The sequence below is a fragment of the Pseudopodoces humilis genome, chromosome 9 (assembly GCF_049639895.1).
Source record: "Pseudopodoces humilis isolate 2021_Gansu_Grassland_sample_001 chromosome 9, ASM4963989v1, whole genome shotgun sequence".
NCBI lineage: Eukaryota > Metazoa > Chordata > Aves > Passeriformes > Paridae > Pseudopodoces > Pseudopodoces humilis.
Window position 1 is genome coordinate 22,993,597 of NC_142208.1, and position 16,135 is coordinate 23,009,731.

The 16,135-nt window shown below is 56.5% G+C and overlaps 1 protein-coding gene across 2 annotated transcripts; it reads left to right on the forward strand.

The window, feature by feature from the left end:
- Nucleotides 1-458: 458 nt before the first annotated feature.
- Nucleotides 459-4,608, forward strand: NPM3 (nucleophosmin/nucleoplasmin 3). 2 transcript variants are annotated; one of them, XM_005520684.3, is made up of 6 exons: nucleotides 459-562; nucleotides 2,173-2,258; nucleotides 2,910-3,029; nucleotides 3,253-3,346; nucleotides 3,770-3,893; nucleotides 4,009-4,608. In XM_005520684.3, the coding sequence occupies exons 1-5, from the start codon at nucleotides 520-522 to the stop codon at nucleotides 3,859-3,861; spliced, it is 435 nt and encodes a 144-aa protein (XP_005520741.1). In that variant the 5' UTR covers nucleotides 459-519; the 3' UTR covers nucleotides 3,862-3,893; nucleotides 4,009-4,608. The 2 variants fall into 2 exon arrangements, with proteins under 2 accessions (XP_005520741.1, XP_087915890.1); XM_088059764.1 differs by lacking the exon at nucleotides 4,009-4,608 and having other exon boundaries at nucleotides 3,754-3,833.
- The last annotated feature ends 11,527 nt before the right edge of the window (nucleotides 4,609-16,135 follow it).

A 16,135-nucleotide genomic window follows, 5' to 3' on the forward strand; every position in this document is an offset into this window, starting at 1 on the left:
CCGGTACAGCCCTCTCCTTGCCATTGATTTTGAAGTAGGATATTGCCTTCTGCCTCAAACGCTCCTGTGCTGCAGTCCCCAGTGTCAGGTCACGTTGCTCTTGCCCATGCTTAAAGAGCTAGAGATGAGCAGGTCCCTCCCGTTGTGGCCCTCCCTCGACCGTTGTCATCCTCCTGTCCCCCCGGTACCCCTCTTTATGCCCTCGGCCTCCTGGCTCTGTGGGTGTCCTGTATCTCCTCCGCCGTGCTGCTGCCGTGGGCCGGGCCGGTGTCCAGGCGGAAGACGGGCGGTAGGTGAGCAGCCGGTAGTAACGGCCGTTGTGGCGTTGCTACAGCTGGCGCTGAGGTCCGTAAAAGCTGAAGGCCCAGAATGGGCAGGAAATACCCGAATTCAAGGCTATGGGGCGCTGCCGCAGGACCCTTCGGTTCGGTCCCCGGGGGCGGGCGCGGGGCGGGGCTGCTCGGTACGGCACTGCACGGCCCGCCCCGCTCCCTCAGCCTCTCCCAGCGCCGCCGCTTCATGGAGCCGCACGGGCCCGCCTGCCCCGGCAGCGTCCTCTTCGGTGAGCGGCCCCGGGCCAGGGGAGCCGGGACACGGGCAAGGGGGCGGGAGAGACACGGGGGGGGGGGGGGGGGAGGTCATAGATGAATTAGGGAGGTCACTCACGGGGCGGGGGGTCTGGGACGCGAGAGACGTAGGAGGATAAGAGAGATCCGGAGGGCGCGAGAGAACGCTGGGGCAATAATTAAGGGGGCAGGAGAGAGATGGGGCAGAAAGGGACTTTGGGGAGTAATCGGGACGGCGTGGAGGCTGGAAAGACACGTGTGGGTGTGGGGGGAAAATAGCTGTGGGGTCAAAGAGAGACCTGGGGTAGCAGAGACACCGTGAGGGGAAGGAGGCAGGAGAGACACGCGGGTATGAGGAGACACATGGAGAGCATGATCGTGCCGGTGGGGAGGACGGTGTGGAGAGACGCGTGTATGACCGGGCTCGGGAGGCAGCAGGCACATGCTGGGGATCCCGGGGCGGTCTGGGGGGAGCCGCGTGGGCTCTTGGTGTTCTGACGGCTTTAGAGGACGGGGGGTAATGGGGCGGTGGGTTGGCAGTCCCGGCTCTCGCCGGCCTCTCCTGCTCCTCCGGTTAATCCCCCGCGCTCCCACGTCAGCGTTTCGTGGGCGCCTGTCGCAGGGCGGTGGAGCCGTGTCCCTCCTCTCTGGGAGGGGTTTGGCCGGGCCGGGGAAGCCCCGCCGCACGTGGGCCTGCGCCGCTCCCGAGCCCGTGTGAGGGCAGCCCCAGCCGGGCCTCGGTGCACACGGGGGAAACGGACGTGCAGCTCCCCGGGCCTCTTGTGCACCTGGGGCTGGGCCCTCCCCTCGGTAAGTTGAATATATAAGCATGGGAAGAAAGACGTCCTGCCCCGGGCTGTGCTCGTGAAGGTTGATTCCTCTCCCTTGGAAATTCCGGCAGTGGTATGCAGGGCTCGGCTCTGTGTTTTTCCGATCAGCCTCACACTGGTGAATCATCCTGAAATAAGTAAACGCTCCCAGGGCAGTTTAGTCCCTCCCTTTGATCGGCTGAATCCTGATTCTAAGAGCTAAGGACGTAGTTATGTATTGCCCGTGTTTTTGTAACTGCCGGAAGAAGTATGTAATAAAATTTTTCTCAAAACTTCTCTTGAGGGACTCCAGCTCCCTGCAGCTTGGTCTGGCATCCTCCCCTTGGGCTGGGCCTCATCATTCAGGTCTGGCACTCTGTGTCTGTCTCTGCTTCCAGACTCCCATCCAAGAAAAAGTTGTACTGGCAATGGCATGAGCAGAGTCACTGTTTTGTCTGCTCCCTCCTGTTTTCCACAGTGGTGTGCCCTGACTGTTCTTTCCCTGGAGGGGAAGAGCCTCGCCCTACCAGTGCTTGGGAACATTGGGTGCCTGTGGGCATTGCTTCATGGCAGCCTGCTTTGGGGACACCAGGTTTTGTCCCCTCGTGGTGCAGAGGCGGGTGTGTAATTTTTTGGGACCCTGGAGCCCAGGGTGCCCTGATCTGATGCTGCTCCTCACACAAGAAAAAAGTTTTAGAGGTGCCATGTGCATGCCTGGCCAGGGCTATCCCTCAGAACCCTTTGCCTACAGTGACTGGTGTTGCGTAAAGCTTGCTACTGTTTTTTTCTTCTTCTAGGCTGTGAGCTGACTGCCAGTACCAAATCCTACACATTTCAGGTGGATAAAGAAGATGACTCTGACCACATTTTAGCACTGTCTGTGGTAAGAGAAACGTGAACTAACTGTGCTTGTTCTCTCCTGTAGTCACCCATACCCTTATCCTCATTTCTTGGCTGGACTGGAGTCAGGGGACTCCCTTGGCTGAGGTCCCAGGACTGGCTGCTCTCAGGGCAGGACACAGAGTGGTCATCTTTATCCATCATATGTAGGCACTTGTGCAAAGCCTGTGGTGGCAGGAGCATGCTGAGTAGGGGAATGCTTCAGGCAGGTGGTGAAGAAAAATATTTTTCCCTTGTATTTGACCTTGCTGGAGCTTCACACCAGCTTTTTACTCCCTAAGCCCAGAGAGGTGCAGGGCTTCATTCCCGGCTCTCACTGGGGATGTTTTCTATCCTGGAAGCACAGAACGTGCCAGCATGGATCAGATCAGCAGAAATCACAGCCCAGGTGCCATCCCTTGAGGTGACTGCAGCAACAGCTGGGAGAGACACAGAACCCTCTCTGAGGCAGTCAGGGGAGAGTTGCTACAGGATTGTTCACTGCTCTCCCTGTTTTGTGGAGCAGCATCCCCACACCTTGCATGACATCTGGGCTGGTAGCATTGTTGTGGGTTACTTGTCCTGTGGAGAGCTCCAGCTGTCCCAGATGTGTCCCTTAGGAGAGCATTTGCTCACAGTCTCCACTTCCACCCAGGTCTGCCTCACTGATGGTGCCAAGGACGAGTGCAATGTGGTGGAGGTTGTTGGGCGAAACCATGAGAACCAAGAGATCGCTGTGCCTGTGGCAAATTTGAAATTGTCATGCCAACCCCTGGTAAGAGGCTTATTTGAAGACTTGGGGGTGGATGGCCGCAGGGAACAGGACAGCTCTGGATGTTTGTGGATCCTGATCTAAGATGTGCAGCTCATAGGCAAATGCCCTGGGTGCCCTTGGCCTGGCTGCAGGTGTCCTCAGATAGACATGTTTCACTGGGAACTACAGGGAATTCTGCTTTTTGCCTCTGCCCCTAACTCAGCTCCATCTCTGCTCTTTGCAGCTGAGTCTGGACAACTTCAAGCTGCAGCCTCCGGTGACCTTTCGCCTGGCAGCAGGTTCTGGCCCAGTGCACCTCACCGGCTGGCACAAGATCAGTAAGGACTGAAGGGTGGGGAAAAGCTTGGGAGGAGTGAGGGTTATGAAGGGACTTCAGAGTCAACAACGGCCGGGGAGCTGCTGGGAGATGCCCTGGGTGCTACCTGGCATGCTTGCTCTGTCCATCCTTTGTGCTGATTCCCCAGGGGCCATCTCAGGGCAGGGATTCCTTCCCTACTGCAAGGCCTTGCCTGGGAAAAGGGGTTTGGATGTCTCAATCTGTCCCCTTTTTTCCTGTCTGGCTGTCACCATTCCCCTCTGAGACCTCCCTCCAGCTGGGATGTTGCTTATTTCCCACTGCTGTTAGCTGCTGTGAAAGCTGCTTCAGAGCTCTTTGGGCTGCTCTGCTCTTGGGGTGTCTTGTGGGCCGGTTGTATTTGCACAGACATACATGAGTGAGTAACAGTTACTGTGTGTCCCAGTGCACAGGGAAGATGCTTCCTTTGAGGAGGATGATGACTTGTCTGAGGAGGATGAGGAGGAGCTTCCTCCTATTATGCCAGCCAAGAAGTAGGAGGAGGAAGCAGTAACTTGTCTCCAGGCAAGGTGAGGGGCCAGGCTGCCTTGGAGGAAGGATTTGGGTGGCTGTGATGCTGGTGTGGCAAGTGTGAGTGGAATGTGCTGCTGAAGTCTGCTGGTCTCAACCTTGTTCTTCCCCTAGGTACTCACTGGGACTTCTCTCCCTGGATGGTTTTTACCTTGCACACCTATTGCCAGGACCTCAACATTTGCTGCTTGTTTTTTGGGTTTTTTTAATGCTGTTTTAACTTTTTGGGGAGCAGGAGCTGCTCCCAACACTGGAGTGTCTTCTTTCACACAGCCCTGGGAGGGTGATCCCAAAACTGGATGGATGCTGCTGGTATATCCCCTCTGTCTGATCCCTGTCCTGGGAGCTGGAGATGGAGGAGATGATCCTTACCCTGTGCCTTTTTGCTGTCCTGGACCTCTGCTCCATGCGCCCCCTTTCCTTGGCTGTGAAATACTCAGTCCTGGCCCCTTCTCCAGCACATGGATGTAAAGCCAGCTGTGGGACAGGCACTTTCACTGATTCTAATGTGTTTGCTTTTGCTTACTCACAGTTTGATGGTTTTTATATACTTGGAAATGTGAAAGTGGGGCCCAGGCTGTGTTGTTGCGTGCAGTTATGGTGGGGAGGGAGCTCACAGCCTGTCTGATTTGGGGGAGGTTCTGGGTCAGTCTGCATTGTAAAGAACTGTTCTTACACTCAATAAAGATCTCTGAGGCATCAGGTCTGAAGAAAGGTCACTGCTGGCTGGCAGGTTCTTCCCATGCATGCTTCAGTGGGGCAAATTTGAGCTGTGACCTTTGCTGAGGAGTTGTGTCTCCCCACGCCTGGGTACCTGGAGAGGGTTTGGTCCTTTCTGCACTTCAGCCAGGTGGCATTTCTCACCCATGGTGGCTGGTTCTGCCCTTGGATGTTTCTTTGGCTGTTTCTCTGCAATCAGTCTTGCATTCATAGCCCAAGTGTCAATGCCTGTCTCAGTCTTCTGTGTCTGAGACACTGGATGTTGTCCCTGAGAAGCACCATGTTCTGTCATGCTGGCCCTGTTGATGTCCTGGAACAGTGAGTTTCTCAGTAGCCTGGACTCATGTAGGAAAACCAGGGTGGATCCTCAGTTCAGACTCCTTTCTAGATTTTGTTTCTCTCCTCTGGAACCTGTGCAGCTCCTTTGCACCTACCCACTTAATTTCCTTCTGGCCCCAAACACACCTTGCTTAGCTCTCAGAACAAGGCTTTGAAGACCCTTGCAGAAAAGGGAAAAGGGCTGAAGAACGGTTGGCTCTGGGGAGATCTTTCTGTGGCATTTCAGTACTTAAAGGGGGCTTGTAAGAAATATGGGGACAGATGTTTTAGCAGGGCCTGTTGAGGTAGGACAAGGGGTAATAATTTTAAACTAAAAGGGTTGGTTTAAATTGAGTATAAGGAAGAAGGGCTCCTTGAAATGAGGGTGGTGAAACTAGCAGAGGTTGCCCAGAGAGGTGGTAGATTCCCTATCCCTGAAAACATTCAAGATCAGTTTGAAAAGGGCTCTGTGCAACCTGATCTAGTTAAAGATGCCCCTGTCCATGGCAAAGGGGTTAGACTTAGATGGCCTTTAGAACTCCCTTCCAACCAAAAAAATTCCATGACTCCCACGACCGCTGGCATCCCAACCACGGGGAGCGCGACCTCGGCTGCCTGGGAGGCACCAGCGGAGAAAGCCGGCTCGTGGGGGGCTGAAGCCCGTGTTTGGTGTGTGGCCCCGCAGCAGCGCGGGGGGAGGATGCCGGGGGGCTGGAGAGGCGGCGGGGGCCAGCGCGGCACCGCCAGGGGGCAGGCGGGCTCTGCGGCACCGGGACACCGGCACCGGGACACCGCGGGGCTCCCCGGGACAGAGCCCGGGCTGCAAAGGGCATCCCGCCCCGCTGCTCCTCCTCGCCTGAGAGAGGGCGGGTGCGGCTGACAGCGGTCCTGTCCCCTGGGTGCGGTGCCCCCTCGCCCTCCCGTGTGCCCGGGGCTGGCGCTCGGTGCCTGTGCCCACAGGCGCGGTCAGACCTCTCGGCAAATCCCGTTTTGCCCCGGCAAGCTGGTAAGAAGTGGGACATTCCTGCAGCTGAGCTGGATGAAGGGAGGCAGTAGCATCCTCCCTGTGGGGCAGTGGATATTTGAGAGGTGTCGGCGGGCACGGTGCACCAGTGCTGGGGGTACGGGAAAGAAGTCCTGGTCTTTGGACTGCTAGGACAGTGCCCAGCCCCTGCCAGAGCTGGCATCCCATCACCTTGCAGATTTCCCTGGCTATGTGCACCTGGAAGGGGTCAGGGCTAATCTGTCTGCCAGACCTTGACACTGCTTGTGCTCCGTGGAATTGTAGCTTGACTCCAGGGGAACAAGAGCCAGCAGACCATTTTTAACAAGCCTCTCTTGGAAGGGAGGGCTGGGGGAAACAGCTGGTTCCAAGCCTGGTGGGGAGTGATGAGTGGAGGGAATGGGCACTGCTCAGTCCTGGTGGGGTGATACTGTTGCTTCACACAGAGTGGAAACGTCTGTGCCAGCTGATGAGAAGGAGCATTTGTCATCTTCAGCAGTAAAAGGAGATTATTTCAGGCTGCTGCTGTTCTTCAGGGCGTCTAGGTAGCTGGTACAGAGGCAGGCAGGACTGTCCTGGCAGGGAGCAAAGGTGGCACCATGGGGGATGTGAGGATGGTGGCAGGAGGCTTGAGGAGACAAAGCTTGTGCACCCCACTGTAGGACCAGCTCAGCTCAAGGTCTTGTCACGGGTGCTGGCTGGTCCCCAGTGCTGCTGTAGGGCAGTGGTGGGGGATGTGGATGCCCCCAACACAGCAGGAGCAATAGAGGGGCTGGGGGGGTGTTGGTACTGCCAAGCCCCTTTCTACGTGACTTTGGGAGGTTTGCTTCCTGCTCCCCAGCAATGTCACAGCCTTGATGTGCTCAGCGTGGGGAGAGGGAGATAAATGCTGAAATGTCAGGAGGCTGGGAGGGGGGATGTGCTCACACAGCACTTAATGGGGAAGGATGGGATTACAGGGGTCACGCTAGGTGAGCAGCTTCCTTCGTGGAGCTGATGGTATCAGAGCAGGTGCCCCCGGCTGCAAATACCTTGGGCAAACAAACAGGGCTGTCTAAGAGCAGGTGGGCTCGGGCATGGCTGGGCTGGGGGATACTCAGTGGTGGTGGGGGGCAGGAGGATTTCTGTGCACAGGGAGTGAAGCGTGGGGCTCCTGGTGTGAGGGTTGCATTGCCTTCCATTGGGTGAGGGGGTAATCGAGTTGTGTTTCTATGTGCATACATGAATCCTCATGCTGGAGACACATGTAAGGGTGTGGAGCTCATCACTCTCCCAACAGCGGCTGGAGGTGCCACTGCCTGGGGAGCCAAAGGATGCCCCAGTCCAGGTGATGGCTCTAGGATTGCTCTGAGAGTTGATTTGCTCTGAGCATTCCCCCATCTCTGCTGCTTCAGGGTTCTGTATGCTGCTACAGCTGGTGATGGATCCCTCCCTGCTCTGGTAGCAGTGGGTAACCCTGCCCCTTGGCTGAGCCATGCAGCAGAGAAACGGGGCTGTAGTGGAGCTTAATGCAGAGTTCATCGTGCATGAGTACCGTGGCTGTGCACCCGTGGTGCCACACACTCCAGAGCCCTCCCAAACCAGCCTGCTGCCCCTGGTGGGAGGCTCAGGCTGCTCGCTGCAGGGCCTGGCTCAGGTGCAGCCTGGCTGGGCTGGGGCTTGGCTGCCTCCTCCTGCTGGGTGGCTGGGCCAGGCCAGCATTTCCCAGAGGATGCTCTGATTTCAGAGGTCAGGTTTGAGTTGCTTTTTCAGGGATGGAGGAGCAGGATGGGGAGCTGCTCTGCTGAGCGTGGCCAGGAAGTGGTTTTCCTTGGGATGCCCCAGCGGGTCCTGCCCCATCACAGTTCTGGCCGGGTTTCAACTCTTTGTGGCTCAGACCACGGCCCCAGGGCGGCTGAGAAGCACAGCTATGACTGTGCTGTAGGTGGGGCTGGTCCCCTGCTCCATGAGCTCCCTGTTGCTGGTTCCCACGCTGATCCAGGGTAAAGCTCTTTTTCTCTGAGTCTTGGCTGCCTGGGCTTCGAAGGAAAGGAGGGGGCCACCCCAGGAGATGCAGTAGCCCGTTATCCTGGGGTTTAGCAGCTCTGTGAGGTGGGCAGAGAGCCATGTGACACCTTGGTGGCAGCAGGAGCAAGAAAAAGGACCAGCAGAGCCACCTTTAGCTGTGACTACCCCGATGGTGGGTGTGATGAATGTCCTGTTCTCTGAAGTGCTAGCTGACTGCGCCATCCCTGCTCCATCCTGCCGGACAGCTGGCACGGGTACCTCTGCTATTGCCTCAGGGAGCCAGCAGGGCAGGGCATGCCCTGGTAGAGCTGAGCTGTGGGCAGATTGCAACCAAAGGAGGCGGCAGCAGGATCTGGAAGGGCCAGACTACCAGTAATTCCCACCCTCTTCCCATCAATATACCTTGCAAAGGGAAATGGTGCTGATGCACTGTGTGGGAATGGTCTTCTCTGCTGGAAAAGCTGAAGCTCAGGTCTGGTGTCATCTCCTTCTGGTGCTCAGACATATGCTGGGTCCTCCCCAGGCTGCCTCAAGTTTGTTGGGAGCCTGGATGTGTGGCTGTTCACTCACTGAGTGCTTTGTGGGAGAAGAGGTTCCTTCAGCTCTCATTTCCAGAGCAGATGTCTGGATTCACATCCTGGCACAGGATTTTGCTCACTCCCAGGGCAGTGGCAGGCTGTGATAAATGTGGCTGCTTGTGGTGTGAACTTGAGTCCCCCATCCCACAGGGCTGCCCAGAATGCAGGAGGGGGATATTTCCATGAAGGTGCTGCTGTGGCAGCTGCAGCTTTTGGTTCAGCAGTAAGGGCACAGCTGGAGAAGTGTGGGATAACGTTGGAGCAGGGGTTGTATGGGTCTGTATTCACAGACACTCACAGACACGTAGAGCAGGTGCTAAAAGTGAATGTGTTTAGGCCAGGGCAGAGAGCTGCATGCAAGACAACCTGGGCTGAGGCTCCGTGCAGCTGTCCCACACTGGCCTCTCCTGAGCCCCCCGCGCAGCCACCTCACATCAGGGCAGTGTTGGCAGCTCTGTGCTCAGCACCCACAGCCAAGATACCCAGAGGTCACAGGTGTCCTGCCCTCCGACCCCTCCGAGGTGCAAATCTAATCACTCTGGTCTGGGCTGTCCCTGACACTGGCAGAACTGTCACTACTGGCCACATGTCCCTGCTGGGCTGGTGGCGTCCAGGGGAACAGGGCCTGCATGGAACATATGGGTTGTGTCCCAAGAGCATTTAGGATCTCTCAGAGTTATTCTCTCAGGAATGTCAGTGGCAGAACCCTAGGCTGGATGGGCAGGATTTATCTTCTGTGGTATCCTTGCTGGTGATGTCTCTGCAAATGGCCTGTGGGACACCTCACACTGCTCCATACCTCCAGTCTCTGCTCCCCTGACAGGCTCTTAGGCAGGCAAAGACCCCCGAGATGCAGTGCATGAGGTTTTTGGGGCTGGATAGGAAGGGTTGTTGCTGATGGGCAGAGCAGAGGATGAGGAGAGCAGAAGGGACAGGGACCTTGTCTCTGGTAGGTCTGTCCTGCTAAACCTCATAATGCTCAGCTCACAGGGAAAGGCAGCATGGTCTAGCAGTGGGGCTTGGCTATTGGAAAGTAGGATTTGGGCTCCTGGGTTAAAAAAATGGAAGTAGAATGTTTTGAGAGATCTCAGACTCCATTTGAACTCCCTGGGCATTTGCACCATGCCTAGGCTGACTCCTTGCAGCCCTGACCCATCCCTGCACATCCTGGAGATGATGTCTGGCAGCTTGGGTTGTGCATGCCATGGCCACACTCCAGGGTGGCATGAAGTCCCCTACCACAGCTGGTACTGGGGAGAAACCAGTTACAGGCTGTCTCCAGACTCTGGCTGTTGATTTGCCTGTGACCATATGTTCCCCTCCGTCCCAAAACACAGAGGTCTGCAGGGCAGCACAGAGACAAGGTGTGGCCTGGGCATGGAAGCTGGCAAGGGGCACAATTCCTGTGCCAGTCCCCATCCCAGCATGGGGTGGGGGCTGTAGGGTTGACAGAAGATGAAGGGCTGGGCTTGGATAAGGAGTAGCAGGGGGTTTGGGGCGGGTCCGTGTCATGGTGGTCCACAGAAATGTGGGGTGCTGCAGCCAAACCTGGACAGCAGCAAGTACCATGTGTGTGCACCTCAGCGCTCCTTTGGGGTTCACTCCCACTGGCCCCACTGTCTGTCCCCACAGCCCCAGCTCTTGCTGGGCCATGTGGGGTGCCCTGGGGCCTGGCTTCTAGGGGCCAGGGTCAGGATGAGCTGTGGCTCTGCTGGGCTGGGATGTCAAAGGGGCCATAACCCTGGTGTTTTGCAAACTCCTGGGGTCAGCAGTTCAGCTGCCACTGACACAGAGGCCCAGAGACACACACGGGCATTTTGGGTGGATGCTGTAAGCAAACAAACGAAGGTAGAGTTACAGCCGATGTACAGCCCCCCCCCGGGCCATGCTGTTGGTTTTAGGCTTAACCCCACCGCAGGCTGGACGCAGAAGTTCTCTTCTTAAGAGGACCCAAACCAAGCCAAATTGCCTGATGGTGCTGAGTGGGAACTGAGGCAAGAAAGGAACAACATTTTGCATCTCTGTCTCAGCTACTCGTGATCCTGAAGGAACCACAGAACCTATCCCACAGATAGGACAGTGACACTTGGCATTGAGTGATGGCTCCCACCTTCCTGGGTGGCCAGTAGAGCCCCTGCCTACCCAGTCTGGCTTTGACCCCCCCCTTTCCCAGCCCTTCCTGATGATGTGTGGTTGGAGACCCTAGCTTGAGCTGGGGCTATGATGCTGGGGAAGATGTGCCAGCCAGGAATGTCTTGGGACCAGGTTCTGGAGGTGCTGTTTGGTCTGTACAAGGGGGTCAGGAATGGAGTGGAGCTGCCCAAGTGCCATGGGCAGACACATCCTCATCCACATGTCCGTGGGTGTCACCCCTTCCTCGTGCACATGTGTCATGGCCGTTCCTGGTCAGGCTGCTTGTTTGCTGACCCCTGTTTGATGCAGAGCAGAATTTCACAAAAATACCCAGCCTCGGGTTTGAATCATGCAGGGTTAGAGATGTCACGTTCTCCCTGAGCTGATCCTATGTGAACTGCCCTCACTGGGAGCCTTTGGTCTTTGTTTCTGGCTTGCCTAGCTCAAGGACTCTGTGTGGACCCCTTCCTGAGCTGGGTAGCTGCAGAGCCATCCCAGTTCTCTCTCCCTGCAGATGGATGGGGCCTGAGCATGTGTCTCCCCTTCAGTGCCCTCCACAAGGCTCTGCCAGATCATTACCCATGTGCCTAGCTCACCCCATGTGCTGGGTGGGGATGCCAGAGGTGAAAATAGCGCTGGCCTCAACGGAGCCAAATGCAGGGATGCATAACACCATGGATGTGTGCATCCATGGACTGTCCTGGATGACAGGATGATCCCCTGCTCTGTCTGGGAGCCAGGAGTGAAGCTGCCACATGCTGAGCCACCCAGGCTGCCCCTGCTATGCTGGCAGCCCTGCTGCTGTGAGTGGTGAGCTCTCCTCTGTATCACCCAGCCTGGATGGAAAGCAGAGCCCAGCTTTGTCTTCTCTGATCTGCTGGGAGCCAGTACATGGCCACTGGAGGAGGGTGAAGCCAATATTGACACTGCAATTCCAGGAGTACAGACTGAAATTATGGAAGCAAAGCTGCTGGACAGGAGGTGGTGAAGGGCAGAGGAGTCAGCCTGATTCCCTGAAATGAAGCTGTGAGAGCATGCTGCTGAGGAGTCAACAGAGAGGGCCACATCATCCAGTTTGTTCCTGCACAGGGGTGGGCACAGCTTCAGGGGCTGTGACCAGAACACAGGGGCAGCCTCCTGGCCTGGTGTTCCCACCACCCACAAAATATGCCTCAGTTTTGCTGCTAGTAATTGAATAGAGAGAAGAATTAATTGTGAGTGGGTTGTGTCTCCCCTCCCCGCTCCTCGTTTGCCCTGGGGCTGCCTCGGTGCTGTGGGTAGTGAAGACAAGGTCATTCCCATGTAACACATCCCAATGGGGTTTCGCCAAGTTCCTTCCCTTTGCGGGGTGGGAGCAGGTTAATGGTGAGCAGTGGGATTGCCCCAGGCTGCTCCGTGCTGCTCAGCCATGGAGGAGCTGCTGTTGCCTCTGAAACGCCCCATTAAAGCTGCAGTGAAGGATAAGCAGGCAGGGCTGGGGGCACTGGGCTGCAGGGCTGGGAAGGGTGAGGGTGGAGTGGGCTAGTATCCTCTGGCTTTGCTGGCAAGTCTCCCTGTCTTTATTTTGGGATGGAAAAAGCTGGTTTATGACCAAGCATCCTCCAGGCACGGCTGCAAAACATTACAGGATACTGGGTTCTATGTGTTTTGGCTCTTCTTCATATGGTGTTGGAGCAGAGAGAGATGCTCAGGTATTGGGCATTGCTTCCTGCACTTCAGTGTCCTCACCTTCGTGTGCCCCAGCCTTTGGCTAACCCTTAACCCCACTGCCTACACTGTCTGTTCCCTTTCACAGTCCCCAGGCAACTGCTCTGCAGTCTGTCTGAGCCCTCTGCACCTGCAGAGAGGAGTTCTCCTCACCCTCTGGCCGGCTCAGTGCTGCTGCAGGTACTGCTCTCCTCCATCAGTTGGGATTAGCGCTGTGGTCCTGTCTATGTCCCTGCCTGGCAGGAGCAGGGAACTGTGCCTGTTGGCCTCTCTCTGTGAGTGACAGCAATGTCCCTGTTGCTTCTCCACCTGATAATTTCCCCTGAAACTATCCACTGGTAGTTCCCCCTGAAAGAGGTGTTCAAGGCAAAACTCCTGGGGTGTTTTGCTGGCTTCCCCTCACTCCAAATTCTCCTAGACTCCTCTTATGATATGAACTCCCAGTTTGCTAGGAGCCCTTGTCTTCATTCACCCCAGTTTGGACTGCTTGCCCCTAAAGCTGTGGCTGGTGTTGTTTTTCTTGTCTCTGCCTTTCTGAAATAAGGGATGCTAGTGGAGAGGTTTCAGGCTGATGCTCCTGGCTGGCTTTGATCTCTTGTGGGGAGCAGGAGCTGACACCACTGTTTGTCATCCTGCACAAGGAAGGGGGTGCATGTGGACCCTTTCTGACATGAACTGAGCTAGAGAGAGATGATAAAGAAGCAGGCAGGAAGTTGGAGGTGGGACCTGGCTCTGTCCTGCAGATGTGCTAAGAGAGATCCTGGGAGAGAGAAGGGATGGTGCTGGGGTGGCCCTGGGTTGTGGGGGTGCCATGCTGAGCATCACAAGGGGAATGGGAAGAGTTTCCTCCAGCACCTGCTGTGCTCTCTCCAGTCTCTGCTGGAGACCCCTCCCAGAGTTTCAGAGTCCCTCACCTGCTGCCCCTTCCATCTCAAATCCTCTCCTGATCTGCTTTCCTGTCTTATCTCAGTCTAGGCTGCTCCAGGAGCTGCCTCCATGCATCTCAGCTGCCAGGAGTCTCTGTGTGAGGTGAAGAAGGTGGGCAAAGTTTGAGAGCCAGCCTGGACCCCAGCCAGGCTGGGACCTCCATGTCCTGATTCCTCTCTTGGCTCCTGCTTCCTGGTGTCGTAGCCCTGTGGCTGTGCCTTGGTACCCTCAGTTTTGTGGGAAAGGGGATGGGAGGGCTGCAGCTCACATCTCTGCTGCTAATGCTCCATCTGCAGCATTTAACATCCCTGATGAACATAAAACACATGAGCTTTCTCTGAAGGAAAACACTTCTGTACCTGACCAGTCCAAACATGGTCCCTGCTCTGCAGACCAGGGCAATGGAGCAGTGGGGCAGCAGGACAAGGTGTGATGGGACCATGCTGGTAAGCCTCTTCCAGGGACCACAGCCCAACTGCTGCTTGGAGCACTGAGGGCACAGCAGATCCCCAAGTCTTTCTGCCGCGAGGGGCTTTCTTCTACCATCTCCATAGCAGCTTGGCCTGAGGCCCAGCTGGTCTCAGAAGCACAGGGCTGGAGTTTCTCTTCTCCCCAGGAGAGCCAGACAAGCCATTTAGCCTCAGTGCCTGGGGATGGAGGGGACCCTCCTCACCCTGTGGACCAGGGGGGGCTTATCTCAGATGGCCTGTGAAGGAGCTGACAGGCAGGGAGATTTCTCTTGTGCTGCCTGGCACAGGAGAGAGCCTAGCCAAAAAGTGTTTTTACTTAAAAACAAAAGGGGGTGGGGGTTTGCACTCTTGATGCAAACACAGGTGGGCTGAGAAGCATCAAGGGAAAAAGACAAATGCCTCTGTGCAGGCACCCATCTTCCCTGCAAGGAGCAGTCTGTGGCCATGATCCAAGGCAGCAGCAGAGGTGGGGTGAGCCCAGCAGCTGTGGTGCTGCCTGTCCCTGGCTGCTGTCACCAACCTGCTCATTTCTTTTCCCTTCCCAAAGGTGGGGTAAGCATGGGGGCTGCGGAGGCTCTGGCTGTAGGCCTGAGGATGGCTGACAGGAGCATCATCTGTCATCCACTGTCAGGCAAAGTGTGGCCACCCCTGGGTGATCCCACAGCGGCTTGATTTTACAGCCATGACTGGCACTTGAGCCTGTTTGCTGAGGGCAGGGGGCACACGGGACTGTCAGCTTGCAGCTGCCTCTGACCCTGTACAGGACACCATAAATCTCCCAATTTAAGGCAGACTGTGCTGTTCTGGAAATGGTGCTATTGAGTAGACTGTGGTGTGCATGGTAACATGCACCTGCCTGATCCTGTGCCCACCAGGGATAAAGTGGAGGTGGCCACTGGTGAAGGAGAGCAGCATCTGGAAAATAGACTAAATTCCTTGAATTTTTTAGATATAAGAAACTAAGGATTGTCTGAATTTAGAGTATCAGCAGTGTCTAGTGTTTCCTGCCCTGGTTTTGCCTGGTTTTCCTTAGGCAATGCAGAAGTGAATAGGATGAACTGCCTCACCTGTGCTATGGTACATAGCTGTTCACACAGCTCAACCTGGAGGCTTTTTCTCCTGACCATGTGCTGTACTGATGAGCTGAGTGTGTGAATGTTTGTGCCCTTGGAAACCATCTCCCGCTTCTGCCGAGCACCTTCAGTGCCTGTCCTGCCTGTTCCTGTGGTCCTCCTAAATGCTTCCAGCTAAATGCAGGCTTGGCCCTAGACTTCATCCTACACATAGGAACCTCCCTCAGAAACAGCTTTTTGTACCAAGAAAAAAGGTAAGGAAAATGAACAAGGAGCTGAATTTTGGGGTAACCTGTACTGGGTTTATTAATACTGATGCAGGGACTGTTTTCTCCTTGGGCCCTGTGGGGTCAGCCCAGTGATGGGGCAGTGCCCAGGCTCCCCTGGCTTCCTGCAGCACCCCTCAGCAGTGAGGATGCTGAGCAAGATCAGGTGAGAGGCCTGGGAGATCCATCCCCAGAAGTGTCAGTAGGCAGAGTTTTGGGATGACACATTGTGTGGTGGGGAGAGGTGTTGGTGCACTTGTGTCTGGGGCTGTTGGGTGCCTGAGTAAGGGGGAAAGTGCTCAAGCGGGGTGTCAGTGTGTATGTGTGAGAGAGAGAGCTCTCCTGTGGCTGCAGCTAGTGTGATTGTGTGTGAGGCAGAGAGTCGTATTTTGCAGGTAGAGGTAAGCAAAGCACAGCGTGAATAACTGTGCTGGGGTGTGCAGAGTGTGTGAGGGGTGCAAGTGAGAAGGAGGGGACCTCATGGCAAAGGCTGCACGCGTGTGCCAGCTGCGTGTATATTAAAGGGAGTGCGTGCAGCCTGTGCGTGTGAGGGTTGCGTGCATGGATGTGCGTGTGCAGAAGGGCTGCACAGGCGTGTGCGGGGCTGTGTGTGTGTGTGTGTGTGTGTGTGCGGGCGGGCCATGCACGCGTGTGTGTGTGTGTGGGTGTGCTTGTGCGGCGGGGCAGCCGCCGCGCTGTCACTCAGGGGCGGCTGACAGGAGCTGCCTCTCCAGCGGCGGCAGATAGCGCTGATTGCTGATTCGAGGAAGCAAAATAGCAATTGTAATTATGGGCTCTGATAAGATAAAGGAGGGCGCGGGGAGCGCGGGGACCGGCAGCGGGGCACGGCCGGCAAATTAGCAGCTGTCACTCAGCGCCGAGCAGGCGGCGCCGGCCCCGGCCCCGGCCAGGTACCGGCCCCGGGGGCCGCCCGCCGCAGCCCCGCCGCAGCCCCCGCCCCGGTGCGCAACAGGTGGCGGGGCCGGGGCTCGCCGGAACAATGCAGCCCTCGGCGGCCCTGCCCGGGCTGCGGGGCTGA